Source organism: Ranitomeya variabilis, chromosome 4 (assembly GCF_051348905.1).
Source record: "Ranitomeya variabilis isolate aRanVar5 chromosome 4, aRanVar5.hap1, whole genome shotgun sequence".
Lineage (NCBI taxonomy): Eukaryota > Metazoa > Chordata > Amphibia > Anura > Dendrobatidae > Ranitomeya > Ranitomeya variabilis.
Window position 1 is genome coordinate 50,608,582 of NC_135235.1, and position 13,890 is coordinate 50,622,471.

At 43.0% G+C, this 13,890-nt stretch overlaps 1 protein-coding gene across 1 annotated transcript in view; it reads left to right on the plus strand.

The window, feature by feature from the left end:
- The window catches only part of LOC143769708 (alpha-2-macroglobulin-like protein 1), a 271,438-nt gene that overhangs the window by 86,257 nt on the left and 171,291 nt on the right, over positions 1 to 13,890 (plus strand). Inside the window, exon 9 of the mRNA XM_077258494.1 lies at positions 7,730 to 7,844. Within this exon, the coding sequence (XP_077114609.1) occupies positions 7,730 to 7,844 (115 nt within the window). The remainder of the gene's footprint in view (positions 1 to 7,729; positions 7,845 to 13,890) is intronic.

Genomic DNA, 13,890 nt, shown 5'->3' on the forward strand with positions numbered 1-13,890 from the left:
TCAAGTTCTCTCCTTTTTATCTGATTCCAGGTGTAGTTTTCATATTGCCCACACCTGTTCCTTGCCACAAGGGAGTTTGAGCGAGCATCAATTGATCAAAACAAAGTTATTTACCCTTAATTTTGGAAAGGTGCCACAATTTTGTCCAGACCATTTTTGGGGTTTTGTATGAAATTATGTCTAGATTGCCTTTTTTTCTCTGTTTTTTTTTGTGTTGTTCCAATACACACAAAGGAAATAAACATATGTATAACAAAGCATGTAATTGAAACAATTTTCTGGGAGAAATAATTCATTTTCTAAAATAACTTCAAGGGTGTCAACACTTTCAGGCATGAATGTATATATGTAAGAAAATTGAAGAGGTAGGTCTCATACACATCCTGTAAAAATTATGTAGCATGGGATCATACATAGCCTAGAAAAATTAAGCAAGGTTTGGATGTACCTGTAGATATGGATGGACCTGTAGATATGGTGGAGGAGGAGAAGACGAAAAATTAAAAAACAACAACAGTATACCCTTTTGGCTCTGAAGGTGTGCATGGGAACACACCAGGAAAAAGGAACATTTTAGTTGACATTATGTTTTGCTGCTGTCATCCATTGTGGTTGAGAAGTCTGGGCCATTCCAGGCATTTTGATAAGAGTCAGCCTGTCAGCATTTTTAGTTGAAAGGCAAACGCATCTATCACTTATGCCACATTGGCACTAAAAACTGCCTTGACAAAATGCTAGCAGCAGCGCAGGCCAGCACCTCCAAGATGTAGAGGGACAGTTCATGCCAAGTGTTTAGCTTGGATACCCAATAGTTGTATGGCACAGAGGAATCACAGAGGATGCTGCTAGGTAGGACTAGGTACTCCTTCACCATTTTCCAAAACTTTTCCCTCCTTTTAAGACTACCCCACGCATCAGGGACTGGATGCTGGGAGAGTCTAATGAAACTGTTACAGACCTTTGATAGTGTTCCCCTGCCTCTGTTGGCCTTGTTGTATATCTCACTCAACTCTACTCCATGGTTGTCCAAAGAACTTTGACCTCTGCCACTAGCATTGTCAGATGGGAATATTTGGACTAATTTTAATAGCCCTCTGTGCCGCAGCAAGGAGAGATGGAAAGCTCTCCTTGTAGCATGGGGCGAGAAGGGTGAACAACAGTAATCAGTGTTGGCCAAAATGCGTATAACACAAGAGTCACAGGAAAAGCAGTGGGAAATAAAGTAAGCCATGTGTGCCAGACTCCCAAAAGGCAAGACTTCCTTGTCCCCACCAGGAGTACGACTCTCCATCTCCTCCTCCTCCTCCCTCTTTGCCTCCTCTTCAGTCCATCCACGCTGAACAGATGGGATGAACCTGGTGTAGGCAGTGCCCTCTGTAGCACAGGCAAACATCTCCTTTTCCTCCTCCTTCTCAGCCTCCTCTTATGCGTCATTATCACCCAATCCATGCTGAGAAGATGAGATTAAGTTGGGCTGGGTAGTATCACCCTGTGCACATTCTTCCTCCATCTCCATGAGTATACACAGAAGGAGGATGGTTACACTGATTATGACCACTCACCATCTTGGCTGACTCCACAAAGCTTTGGAGAAACGCACAGTCAGACATTTATGCCCACCCATCTGTTCTTATATGCAGAGGCTGACTGGAATGCACACAACCATTCCTAATTGTACGTTCAGCAGAGAGAGCCACAGATCTGTCTGGTCTGTTATACCAATATATTCAATATCTCTGCAGGGGTATGCTGTTTGTCACCTAAACAAGATAGTTTCAGCAGAACCTGTCGCTGCTTCACAGAGGCAGTGATGCAGTGCTTGTAGCTTGAGACCGATAGGGATGATAATTCGAAGATGGAGAATGAGCAGGATGAGGGGATGCAGGAACTGGTGTTGGAGGTAGAGTAGGAGGTGGAATAAATCATGATGAAACGTGGGCTCGCAATTCTAGGCGTCAGTAGCGTGTGCCATCCAAGGGTCCGACTTGGTCCCGACCCCCACAAGGTTAACCCAATGTGCCATCAATGAAATGTAGCATCAAGCGCTTGTCTGCTAGTAACTGCAGGGCACGAATGATGTTATGGATCAGGTCCTTGTGTAAGGCAGAGATGGCACACCTCGAGCAATAGTATCAGCTGGGGACCGAGTACTAAGGGACACCTGCTGTCATGAAGTTGCGGATAGCCTCAGTGTCCAAAGCCTAAAAGGCAACATTTCCAGGGCAAGCAGTCTGTAACTGTGCCCATTTAGTGCTTGGGCATGTGAGTGGGTGGCTGCGTATTTCCGCTTGCTTTCCAAAACCTTCACTGGGACAAGAAAGTGGACATGGTTACTGATGGGGCTTGCAAATGTGCAATGACATGCTTGCATCATGGACAGGAGATTGGCAAGCAAATAGCACAGGAGAATGGTCAGATGTGTCATCCATAGACACTGATACTTGGATGCCATGTGCCTGAGCATGCTGGTAGTGGTCAGGCCCCTGCTAATCTTGTGTGACATAAGTTGTAAATGACCATGTTCTTGTTGTCTGCACTTTCTGTAAGAAAGTGCCAGACTGGGAAGCGCCAAACCCTTGGCCTGGGATCTTGTCATATGTGAGGGGGTGCACTGGGAAGAAGTCGCCCGCCTTCTCCCTGTAGCCACCCCACTGCCTCTCTCTGTATGTTGTGGTGCTGTGGATCCCTCTCACTGCGCTGCTGTCCTCACTCTGCATGGCACGTTCCCAAGTTGGGTCAGTGACTTCATTGTCCACCACTTCATCTTCCACTTTCACACTCTCTTCCTCCTCCTGACTTGATGACTTAAAATGGTTGTCCACCATTAGGACTACCCCTTGATCAAACTGTTTGGCCCCCATAAAATAATAAAGCCTACACTCACCTCCAGTTCTGGCGCCGTTCACGTGGTGTCGGCACTAGCGGTCCTGGGGCTTGGGTGCGGTTGCTGTGACATGTGACATCGGCATCTAATCATCCCCAGCATCACTTGTCCCCACCTTCGGACAAATGAAGATGAAGTCCAGGCTGTGGCTAATCTCAGACTCCCTCTTCCTGCTCAATTTAACAGGAGGTGGATACAGTGACGCCAGTGCTGATTGGGCACCCATGTCATGTGTCACATCAATCACACGTGAGCCCCAGGAGATGGAGTGCCAACACAGCGGGGATGGCACCTTCATTTGAAGGTGAGTATGAGTTTCATTATTTTATCGGGGCCAAGCATGGGGTATGATAACAAGTTGTCCAAGTAGTGGACAACTTGTTTAGAAACATGACTTGTTGGCAACTGTAAAAGAAAAAAGTGTAGACAGCGTCCAGTCCAGGGTGAAATTTTAAAATAGCTTAAATTTTATTCCGCCATTGCAAGTACAAATATGATGTTTCAACCACAGGTGGATCTTCCTCAAGTACATACAATACACAAAATGGTGGACCTAAATAGTATGGTGGATGAACACACACCAATCACCACACAGAGCAAGCCCACCACTATAAAAGGGAACCTGTCACCCCCAAAATCAATGGTGAGGTAAGCTCACCGTCATCAAGGGCTTATCTACAGCATTCTGTAATGCTGTAGATAAGCCGCCGATGTTACCTGAAAGAGGAGAAAAAGACATTAGATTATACTCACCCAGGGGCGGTCCCGCTCCAATGGGCGTCTCAGGTCCGGTACAGCGCCTCCTATCTTCATTTCATGACGTCCTCTTCTGGTCTTCACGCCGCTGCTCCGGCGCAGGCGTACTTTGTCTGTCCTGTTGAGGGCAGAGCAAAGTACTGCAGTGCGCAGGAAAGGTCAGAGAGGCCCGGCACCTGCGCACTGCAGTACTTTGCTCTGCCCTCAACAGGGCAGACAAAGTACGCCTGCGCCGGAGCCGCGGCGTGAAGACCAGAAGAGGACGTAATGGAATGAAGATAGGAGGCGCAGGAGCGGACCTGAGACACCCATTTGACCGGATCAGCAGCGGGACCGCCCCTGGGTGAGTATAATATAACCTCTTTTTCTCCTTTTTCAGGTAACATCGGGGGCTTATCTACAGCATTACAGAATGCTGTAGATAAGCCCCTGGTGACGGTGAGCTTACCTCACCATCAATTTTGGGGGTGACAGGTTCCCTTTAAACATATATTTTATACATATTATACATAAAAAACATACCCAGATGTGTGTACAGATCAATATTATGTATTCATTTAATACAAATGAGAAATTTCCCTATAAATGTTATAAATTACATAATTTGCCTATATTCAATACAAAAACTCACCAATCCTGGCTCCAACCTCTTAAACTTACAAAGAATAAACAAAAATGAAAAAGATTACCATCCCAAATAAGAAAACATCATCAATGGTGGAATAAAATTTCAGCTTTTTTAAATTTCACCCTGGACTGGACACTGTCTACGCTTTTTTGTTTGCTGCATATATTACTGAGTGGGTTCCTAGGTCAATATAGACATGTGTCCTACACAATGGGTGCTGCAAGCTACCCTGTGTGTTGGCAACTGTGTCTCATTATCATCTACCTCTAGAGACACTAATTGCTGTTCCTCACCGTCGTCTTGTATTGACTGTGGCAAATATTTGGGCACCACTACACCCCATCCCTATTGTACCTTTTGAAATGTGAAGGGCAAGAGGCCAGAATCAATAAATAGAAATATAAAGAGCTCCTTGGAGCGTCCGAGTGCAGGATCACTTGTCTCCTTTGATTCACCAAGGTGGGAGGAAGGAGAATCAGGGTGATGATTATGTGATCCAGACTCTTGGCTAGTGAGCTGGACTGTGTGGAAGACAGAGTGGTGCTGGGAAATGTAATGGAAGCATTATTTTCTATCCAACATTGCTGCGAAACATGTGGGTTGGGGACCTGAACATGAGCACCAAGTATACTTGATCAATTACCGAGTGTGCTTGAGCAGTGATTGCAGAAGACGCCCCCTTCAGAGTGTTTGGGAGATATGAAAGAATGATGGTTGGAGACGAAAATGTGAGAAGAAAAAGTGAACAGGGAACCAAGAGAAAAATAATAGAATCTGACTACAGGGACGTTTCTTTGCATTCAGGATTATAGATTAGCTAATTTCTTGAAATTGTGGGTACTTTAAGTTTGAATTGGATAAAAAATTTGTTTTGGTTTTTCATAAATCAAACTGACATTAAACAATATTGGTAAGATTACAAAAATAGTTATCATTGTAAAAGTTCACACCTCCTGAAAAAATTGGGAAAAATATGATTTCATATACTCTACTCTAAAAGCAGCAAACGTGAATTACCATGTGAAATAAAATGGATAGGCACTCACCGTCCCATGCAAAATAATCCTTTATTGTGGATACGTAAAAACCACAGCAGGCGGATAAAACAGTGGAACTTGTGTGAGACGACGATCATTCCGAGCTACAAGGCTCTTCTACAGGTCCTGTAGTGGCGCATTGTAGCGCGAAACGATTGTCGTCTCACACGAGTTCCACTGTTTTATCTGCCTGCTGTGACTTTATGTATCCAAAATAAAGGATTATTTTGCATGGGATGATGAGTGCCTATCCGTTTTCTTTCACATGGACATTTAGATTTTTTTCACCAAATTTCTTTGGATATTGGCACCAGTATCCCCTGGTGTGATTTCAGCCTCATTATCCCAAAGTTGAGCAGCTGTGCCGGCTTTTTGCTCTCCTTTTTGACGTAAGCAAACGTGAATTAGTCTGCAATGAAGTGACATAGCACAGAACAAAAAAGAGCAGTAGAATCAAGGGAGGTCAGGGATTTTTTGAGCAAGTGACAGGTCTTCTTAATTACTTCTGCACTGCCCTTAAACTGTAAATGTCCAGATAGTCTACATTAAGAACTGGAAGTTGAAAAGGGCTTCAACGTATTTAGGTCAACAATTGCTCAAGATGCAGTGATGACACTAGAAGTCAATAGAAGAATAGCTATGGGCAAATCAACAATGAAGTCACTGAACAAGGTCTTCAACTCGAGGAACATTTCACTGGCAATGAAGACACAGCTAGTACATAGTTTGGTGTTTTCTGTGGTAACATAGATGCGAAACCTGGAGGATAAGGAATCAAAACAGAAGATGAATCAACGTCTTCGAAATGTGGTGCTGGAGAAGGATGTTATCAATACCATAGATGGTAAGAAGAATAAATAAATCAATTTTGGAACAAATCAAGCCAGACATGTAACTTAAAGTAAGGATCACCTTGCTTCGGCTTGCCTCCTTTGGAAACATCATATGAAGACAGCTATAACTGGAGAATTTCATCATGGTTGGAAGAATAGCATGAACAACATGAAAAGGAAGACCAGCAACTTTATGGCTTGGTATTATCAAGATAATGACAGAGAAGACCCTGGTTGACCTATCAAGGTTTGCACAAGATCTTCCTACAGATCATTCATCCATTAAGTCACCATGGCTCAAAACTGAGCTGGAGGCCATTAAAATAAGACTAAATCTACATTATACTTTGCACTGATATTCTAAGACATCCATGCAGTGTAATCAGCTTGCACAAGATTGTGCAGCTGTAGGGGTAGGGAGTTGGCTTCATTTATTATCATGTTTACCTTCTTGTTCATTATTTTCACAAGCTGAACCAGCACTTGTGTATACAGATTAACGCTACTTTCACACTAGCGTCGTTTGGCCTCCATCGCAATGCGTCGTTTTTGCGAAAAAACGCATCCTGCAAAATTGCTTGTAGGATGCGTTTTTTCTCCATAGACTAACATTGGCACGCATTGCGACGGATTGCCACACGTCGCAACCGTCGTGCGACGGATGCGTCATGTTTTGGCGGACCGTCAGCACAAAAAAAGCTACATGTAACTTTTTTTGTGCGTCGTGTCTGCCATTTCCAACCGCCCATGCGCGGCCCGGAACTCCGCCTCCTCCTCCCCGGACCTTACAATGGGGCAGCGGATGCGTTGAAAAACTGCATTCGCTGCCCCCGTTGTGCAGCGCTTTCAATGCTAGCGTCGTTGCGTCGGCACGTCGCATTGCGACGTGCTGTGCACGACGCTAGTGTGAAAGTAGCCTAAGAAGCACTAACAGGGCTTCCGTCTCCAGATTCAGTGGTCAAGTGATGGCTGTGTATAGGGAGCTAGCGGGAGGAGCTGGGTCCTAAGAGACCTAGTCCGCTCTGCTATCTAGCCAGGAGGCTAAAATTCCTTGGACTGGTATGTTAACATAAAAAGAATGTATTAATATATTAAAATGCCCCCCAAAAGTCATTCAAAGACTTTATGGTGGAGAGGCAAGGTTTGTGAAATAAATAAAAAAATAAATATATTAAAAAAGCAAAAATAAAAAAAAAATTCTGTAAATAAAACAAAACTAAAAAAGAGCCACTTGCAGTTTGAATTATTGTTTGTATCTCTGCCCCCATAGAAAAAAATATGTTCAATGTATAAAATTGTATAAAATTAATTTCTACAAAAAGGGAAAACAATGTAAAATATTTTTAACTTGTTTGTAGCTATAAAAAAGTAAAAAAGAGACATGGATTTTCTATTTTTCTGTACATTTTTTCCAATATTAGCAAAATAGTCAAAAATATCAGAAAAATAAAAAAAATTAAGAGGAATTGAAAGCAAAAATGTACCTGAAACTTCACAATAGATTCATTTTGCAATGTACAATGTAAAATATAACAACCATGCCCACGTGATATTCCCTGTTGATTAACATATATGAATGTTGTCTTTGTAGACTGACAGCAAAGGATGTATCTCCAGAGATATTGATCTTAAAAAATTTAATTTCACAACTGGAGGATTCAATCATTTTTTTCAAGTCAATTCGAAACTGACAGAAGGCACCACAGGTAAGTGAAGGGTGGGAAACCCTGCAACAGTGATGATATTTTTACCAATAAAATTACCTTCACATAAAAGTGAGTCTGTCACCCCCAAATCCATTTTAATTTACCTATACAGTGACATCAGAATTTATCCCGTATAAAAAAATCAAACCAGTAACACACCTGCTCTCAGTGCCCCCCCAAAAAACAACTTTTAATTGGAATGCAATTAATGAACCTTTGGTATGGCCAAGAGCTCGGTACACAGTTAAATCCCCTCATATTGCATGTTGAGAGCGGTCTTGCACTTTTGAGTGACAATGTTAATTTCCAAGAGTGAGTGCTGCTTGAACTTTTCTTGTGTATGCGCACATTTGCACAAATACTGCCTAAACCGGTTCGGCAGGTGCGTGTTTCTCCCTTGCTCATCCACACTACAACTTGCAAATAGTATCCACAGAATGAAACAACGAAAAAGAGCCTACCCACTATGTGCACCCAAGCAATGACACTGTGTCACGTGCTGCCCGGGCTCAGGCATTGTCCAGTGTGCATGCACACCCATGCGGGCTGAGTTCAAGCAGTGCTTACTCTGGCAAGCTAGAACTGTCAATCTGATGCTGATGGAATCCTGAACATATAAATGCTGCACCAAGCTCTTGGTCTTGCCAAAGTTGCACCGAAGACCCCTCATTTGAATTACGGTAAGTTATTTTCTCAAGCCCTGTACTATAACAGGTACACTGCTTATATGATTTACAGGTGCTTCTCACAAAATTAGAATATCATCAAAAAGTTAATTTAAGTTCTTCAATACAAAAAGTGAAACTCATATATTATATAGAGTTGTTACAAACAGAGAGATCTTTTTCAAGTGTTTATTTCTGTTAATGTTGATGATTATTGCTTACAGCCAATGAAAACCCAAAAGTCATCATCACAGTAAATTAGAATTACAAAAAACACCTGCATAGGCTTCCTAAGCATTTAAAAAGGTCCCTTAGTCTGTTTCAGTAGGCTCCACAATCATGAGGAAGAGTGCTGACTTGACAGATGTCCAGAAGGCAGTGATTGACACACTCCACAAGGAGGGTAAGCCACAAAATGTCATTGCTAAAGAACCTGGCCGTTCACAGAGTGCTGTATACAAGCAAATTAATAGTAGGTTGAGTGGAAGGAAAAAGTGTGGGAGAAAAAGGTGCACAAGCAGCCAGGATAACCGCAGCCTTGAAAGCATTGTTAAGAAAAGGCCATTCAAAAATTTGGGGGATATTCAAAGGAGTGGAGTCATTGCTTCAAGAGCCACCACACACAGACGTATCCAGGACATGGGCTACAAGTGTCGCATTCCTTGTGTCAAGCCACTCATGACCAATAGACAAAGCCAGAAGCGTCTTACCTGGGTCAAGGAGAAAAACAAAAGGACTGATGCTCAATTGTCCAAGGTGTTGTTCTCAGATGAAAGTAAATTTTGCATTTAATTTGGAAATCAATGTCCCAGAGTCTGGAGGAAGAGTGGAGAGGCACACAATCCAAGCTGCATGAGCTCTACTGTGAAGTTTCCACAATCAGTGATGGTTTGGTGATCCATGTCTTCTGCTGTTGTAGGTCCACTGTGTTTTATCAAGACCAAAGTCACCGCAAATGTCTACAGGAAATTTTAGAGCACTTCATTCTTCCCTCTGCCGACAAGCTTTTTGGAGATGGAAATTTAATTTTCCAGCAGGACTTGGCAGTAGGCACCTGTCCACACTGCCAAAAGTACCAATACCTGGTTTAAAAACAACAGCATCACTATGCTTGATTGGCCAGCAAACGCGCCTGACCTTAACCCCTTAGAAAATCTATGGGGTATTGTCAAGAGGAAGATAAGAGACACCAGACCCAACAATGCAGACGAGGTGAAGACTACTTTCCAAGCAACCCGGGCTTCCATAACACCTCAGCAATGCCACATGCTGATCGCCTCCATGCCAAGCAGCAGTGATGCAGTAATTGATGCCAAAGTATCCCCGATCGAGTATTGAGCGCATTTACTGAACATACATTTCAGTAGCCCAACATTTTTGTATTTTAAAATCATTTTCCAAGCTGGTGTTATAAAGTATTCTAATTTACTGAGATAATGACGTTTAGGTTTTCATTGGCTGTAAGCCATAATCATCAACATTAATAGAAATAAACACATGAAATAGATCACTCTGTTTGTAATTACTCTATACTGTATAATATATGAGTATTACTTTTTGTATTGAAGGACTGAAATAAATTAACTTTTTGATGATATTCTAATTTTGTGACAAGCACCTGTATGACAATAGTCAATTGTGTGACCAAAAATATTGTGTGAACTGTACCAGGCCAAGCATTTTTAAAAATGTTTAATCCACTGTAGTTTTGAACAAAGCACATAAAACTGTATGCATGAATCATTGAATCCACAAATGTTTTGGAAGCTTTTTTTTGTTTATAGAGTTTAATATACCAGTGAAATGTAACAGGAACCGCATTACAGTATATGGCTGAATCATTGAATCTATAAAAATTTTGGAAGGTTTTTTGTGAGTTTAATATACCAGCAAAATGTAACAAGAACCACATTACAGTGTATGGGTGAATCATTGAATCCATAAACATTTTTTCACGCTTTTTAAAATTTTTGACATAGCTTATATTAGATATCTCCAAAATGTACCCAACAACACATAATACTGTATGGATGAGCAACATAATACCAAAAAGTTTATGAATTTTTTTTTTGAGGATTAGACACCCCCGTAATGTACCCCAGAGCATGTAATAGTATATGTATGAGAAATTGAATCCAGATACATTTTGGAATGCTTTATTTGAGGATTATATACTACCAAAATTTACTTCAGAGAACGTCAATACTCTATGGATGATTAATTGAATCCAGAAATATTTTCAACTCTGTTTTGTAGTTTTACATATCACCATAATGTAACAATAACCATGTTCAACTGTATGAATGACTAAATTAATCCAGAAAAAATGGATTTAACGTAAATATTTTGAAAGTGTAGTTGATGTATATCTACATTCATAAAGGCTTTGCATAAAGTGCAAATTTAGGAAAAAAATAATAGGAGGGTCATCCATAGACCCCTGAAAGGCAACAACTGGCAGGCCTCATGCAAATGTTTTAAAGTGTAGTTTTTGTACTCCTACACTCATAAAGGCTTTGCACAAAGTACAAAGCCACTGAAAAATTATAAGACGGGTCATACATACAGCCTTGAAGGCACCAAGTTTAGTGCCTAAAAAAACATTAACAATTTAGTGTAGTTGATGTACTCCTACCAGAGGCGTAGCTAGGGTTTTGGTTCGGGGAGGGTGAAACTTCTGAGTGGGCCCCTAACCAGGTAACCTTGATTACAACTAGGTGACACACCCTAATAGTGGAGGAGAACCTCAGCAAATATATAAAGACCAACATAGATATTACCGCCATATGGTCAGTGGTAAATACCAGCCCTACAGAACATATACTGTAAGAGATCACTGCACAGTTACAGATGTTGACTTACTGCTGATGTCCTTTCTGATTGAATCGTTCACTTTTCCCATCTTTTCCATCTGGCCCAGACCGACATGACAACTTCTTCCAGCAATGACTCATCTACAGAGAATACAACAAAGACACGTTTCACTTCTCACATTGCAACCCCATCACCATCTATTCCCAACCTGCACAAACTCCTCATCCTGCTGATACCCCAATACTGAGCCGCTGCTGCCATATGTGTCCCTATTACTGCCCCTGATACCCCAATACTGAGCTGCTGCTGCCGTATGTGTCCCTATTACTGCACCTGATACCCCAATACTGAGCCGCTGCTGCCGTATGTGTCCCTATTACTCCACCTGATACCCCAATACTGAGCTGCAGTCACAGTAACCTGAGTTCCCCCATAACAATAAGTGCCCACTTTACATTTAATAATGTCCCGAGTCTCCCCCTGTAGAGCTCCCTCATACACAGTATGATGCTCTCTGATACACAGTATAATGCCCCCTCACTGTATAGTACCACGCACACAGTATACTGCCCCCTTAGTAGCCTCCAATCTGTTTGATGGCTTCAGCACTGTATGATGGCCCCTTCACTGTAATCCCCACACTGTACGATGGCCCCCTCTCTGTAATCCCCACACTGTACGATCACCTCCATATAGTAAAATGCACCAGATAGTCCTCATTATAGTATAATGCACTCCCCATAGGTAGACTCTATAGCACAAGACAGCACCTATAGGCAGACTCTGTAGTACAAGACAGCACCTCATAGGCAGACCCTGTATTATAAGGCAGCACCCCATAGGCAACCCCTGTAGTATAAGGCAGCACCCCATAGGCAGACCCTGTAGTAAAAGGCAGCATCTCATAGTCAGACCCTGTAGTATAAGGCAGAACCCCATAGGCAGACCCTGTAGTATAAGGCAGCACCCCCATAGGCAGATCCTGTAGTATAAGGCAGCACCCCCATAGGCAGATCCTGTAGTATAAGGCAGCACCCCTATAGACACATCCTGTAAGTATAAAACAGTACCCCTATAGGCACACCCTGTAAGTATAAGACAGTACCCCCATAGGCAGATCCTGTAGTATAAGGCAGCACCCCTATAGGCAGACCCTGTAGTATAAGACAGCACCCCTATAGGTAGACCCTGTAGTATAAGACAGTACCCCTATAGGCAGACCCTGTAAGTATAAGACAGTGCCCCCTAGGCAGATCTTGTAGTATAAGGCAGCACCCCTATAAGCAGACCCTGTAGTATAAGGCAGCACCCTCATAGGCAGACCCTGTAATATAAGATAGCACCCCTATAGGCAGACCCTGTAGTATAAGACAGTGCCCCTATAGGCAGATCCTGTAAGTATAAGACAGTACCCCCATAGGCAAACCCTGTAGTATAAGACAGTACCCCTATAGGCAGACCCTGTAAGTATAAAACAGTACCCCCATAGGCAGACCCTGTAGTATAAGGCAGCCCCCATAAAAAAAAAAAATATTCACCTCTCTTTCGCCTTGTTCCAGCCATGCTCCGAACTCCCGCTCATCTTCTCACAGCCAGCGCCGGGTAGTGATGTCACCGCGCCCACTGCCAGTGTCAGTGACATCAGAAGCTGACAGGGGGGTGATGGGAGAAGGAGCGCTGCAAGCTCCTTCCCTCATCAATACGGTCAGCTGTATCGGCTAAATACCAATACAGCTGACCTTGTGGTGATGGGCGGGGGGCCCACTACTGGCACCGGCGCCCCTCTGCCTGCTCAGGGGCCCCATAGCAGCTGGGCAGCAGAGCAGGGAGACCAATACAGTTACAGTAGCGTAGCTCTGGGTGTGCCCCCCCTCTGAGCTCTGGGCGCGGTGCGCTCGTACCCTCTGCCCCCCCGGTAGCTATGCTACTGACTCCTACACAAAGTACAAAGCACAAAAAAATTATAAGGAAGGTCATCCATACACCCTTGAAAGTAACAACTGGAGGGCCTCAATTAATTATTGAACATTAAACACTATTTATATGCTGATGTCATCTGGTGGTGTTAAAAAGTGTGGGCTATTTCAGGTTTTGTTCACTTTTATCAGAGAGAGCCCATCATCATTCTCTGTTGACAAGCAAAAGCACCTGTCTGTTTGACCCTCCTGGTGGCACTAAAAACCTGCTCAGACAAGATGTTAGTGGCAGGGCAGCACAACACCTCCAAGGCAAAGAGGGACAGCTCATATCAGGTGCTCAGCTGTTATGACCCCAATGGCAGAGGGTCTCAGGAATAATTTCTAAGTCTGCAAACACAAAAAAACAGCTCTAGGGCAGTGGTAACTGGGCTGACCATATATCTAATCCTAGCACCACAAATAACAGCAGCCGGGGAATGTACCTACGTTGATTCTAGACGTCTCGCGCCAGCCGGAGAACTAGCTAACCCTAGAAGGGAAAAGAAAGACCTTTCTTGCCTCCAGAGAATGGACCCCAAAAGTTGGATACAAGCCCCCAACAAATAATAACGGTGAGGTAAGAGGAAAAGACAAACATAGGAATGAGCT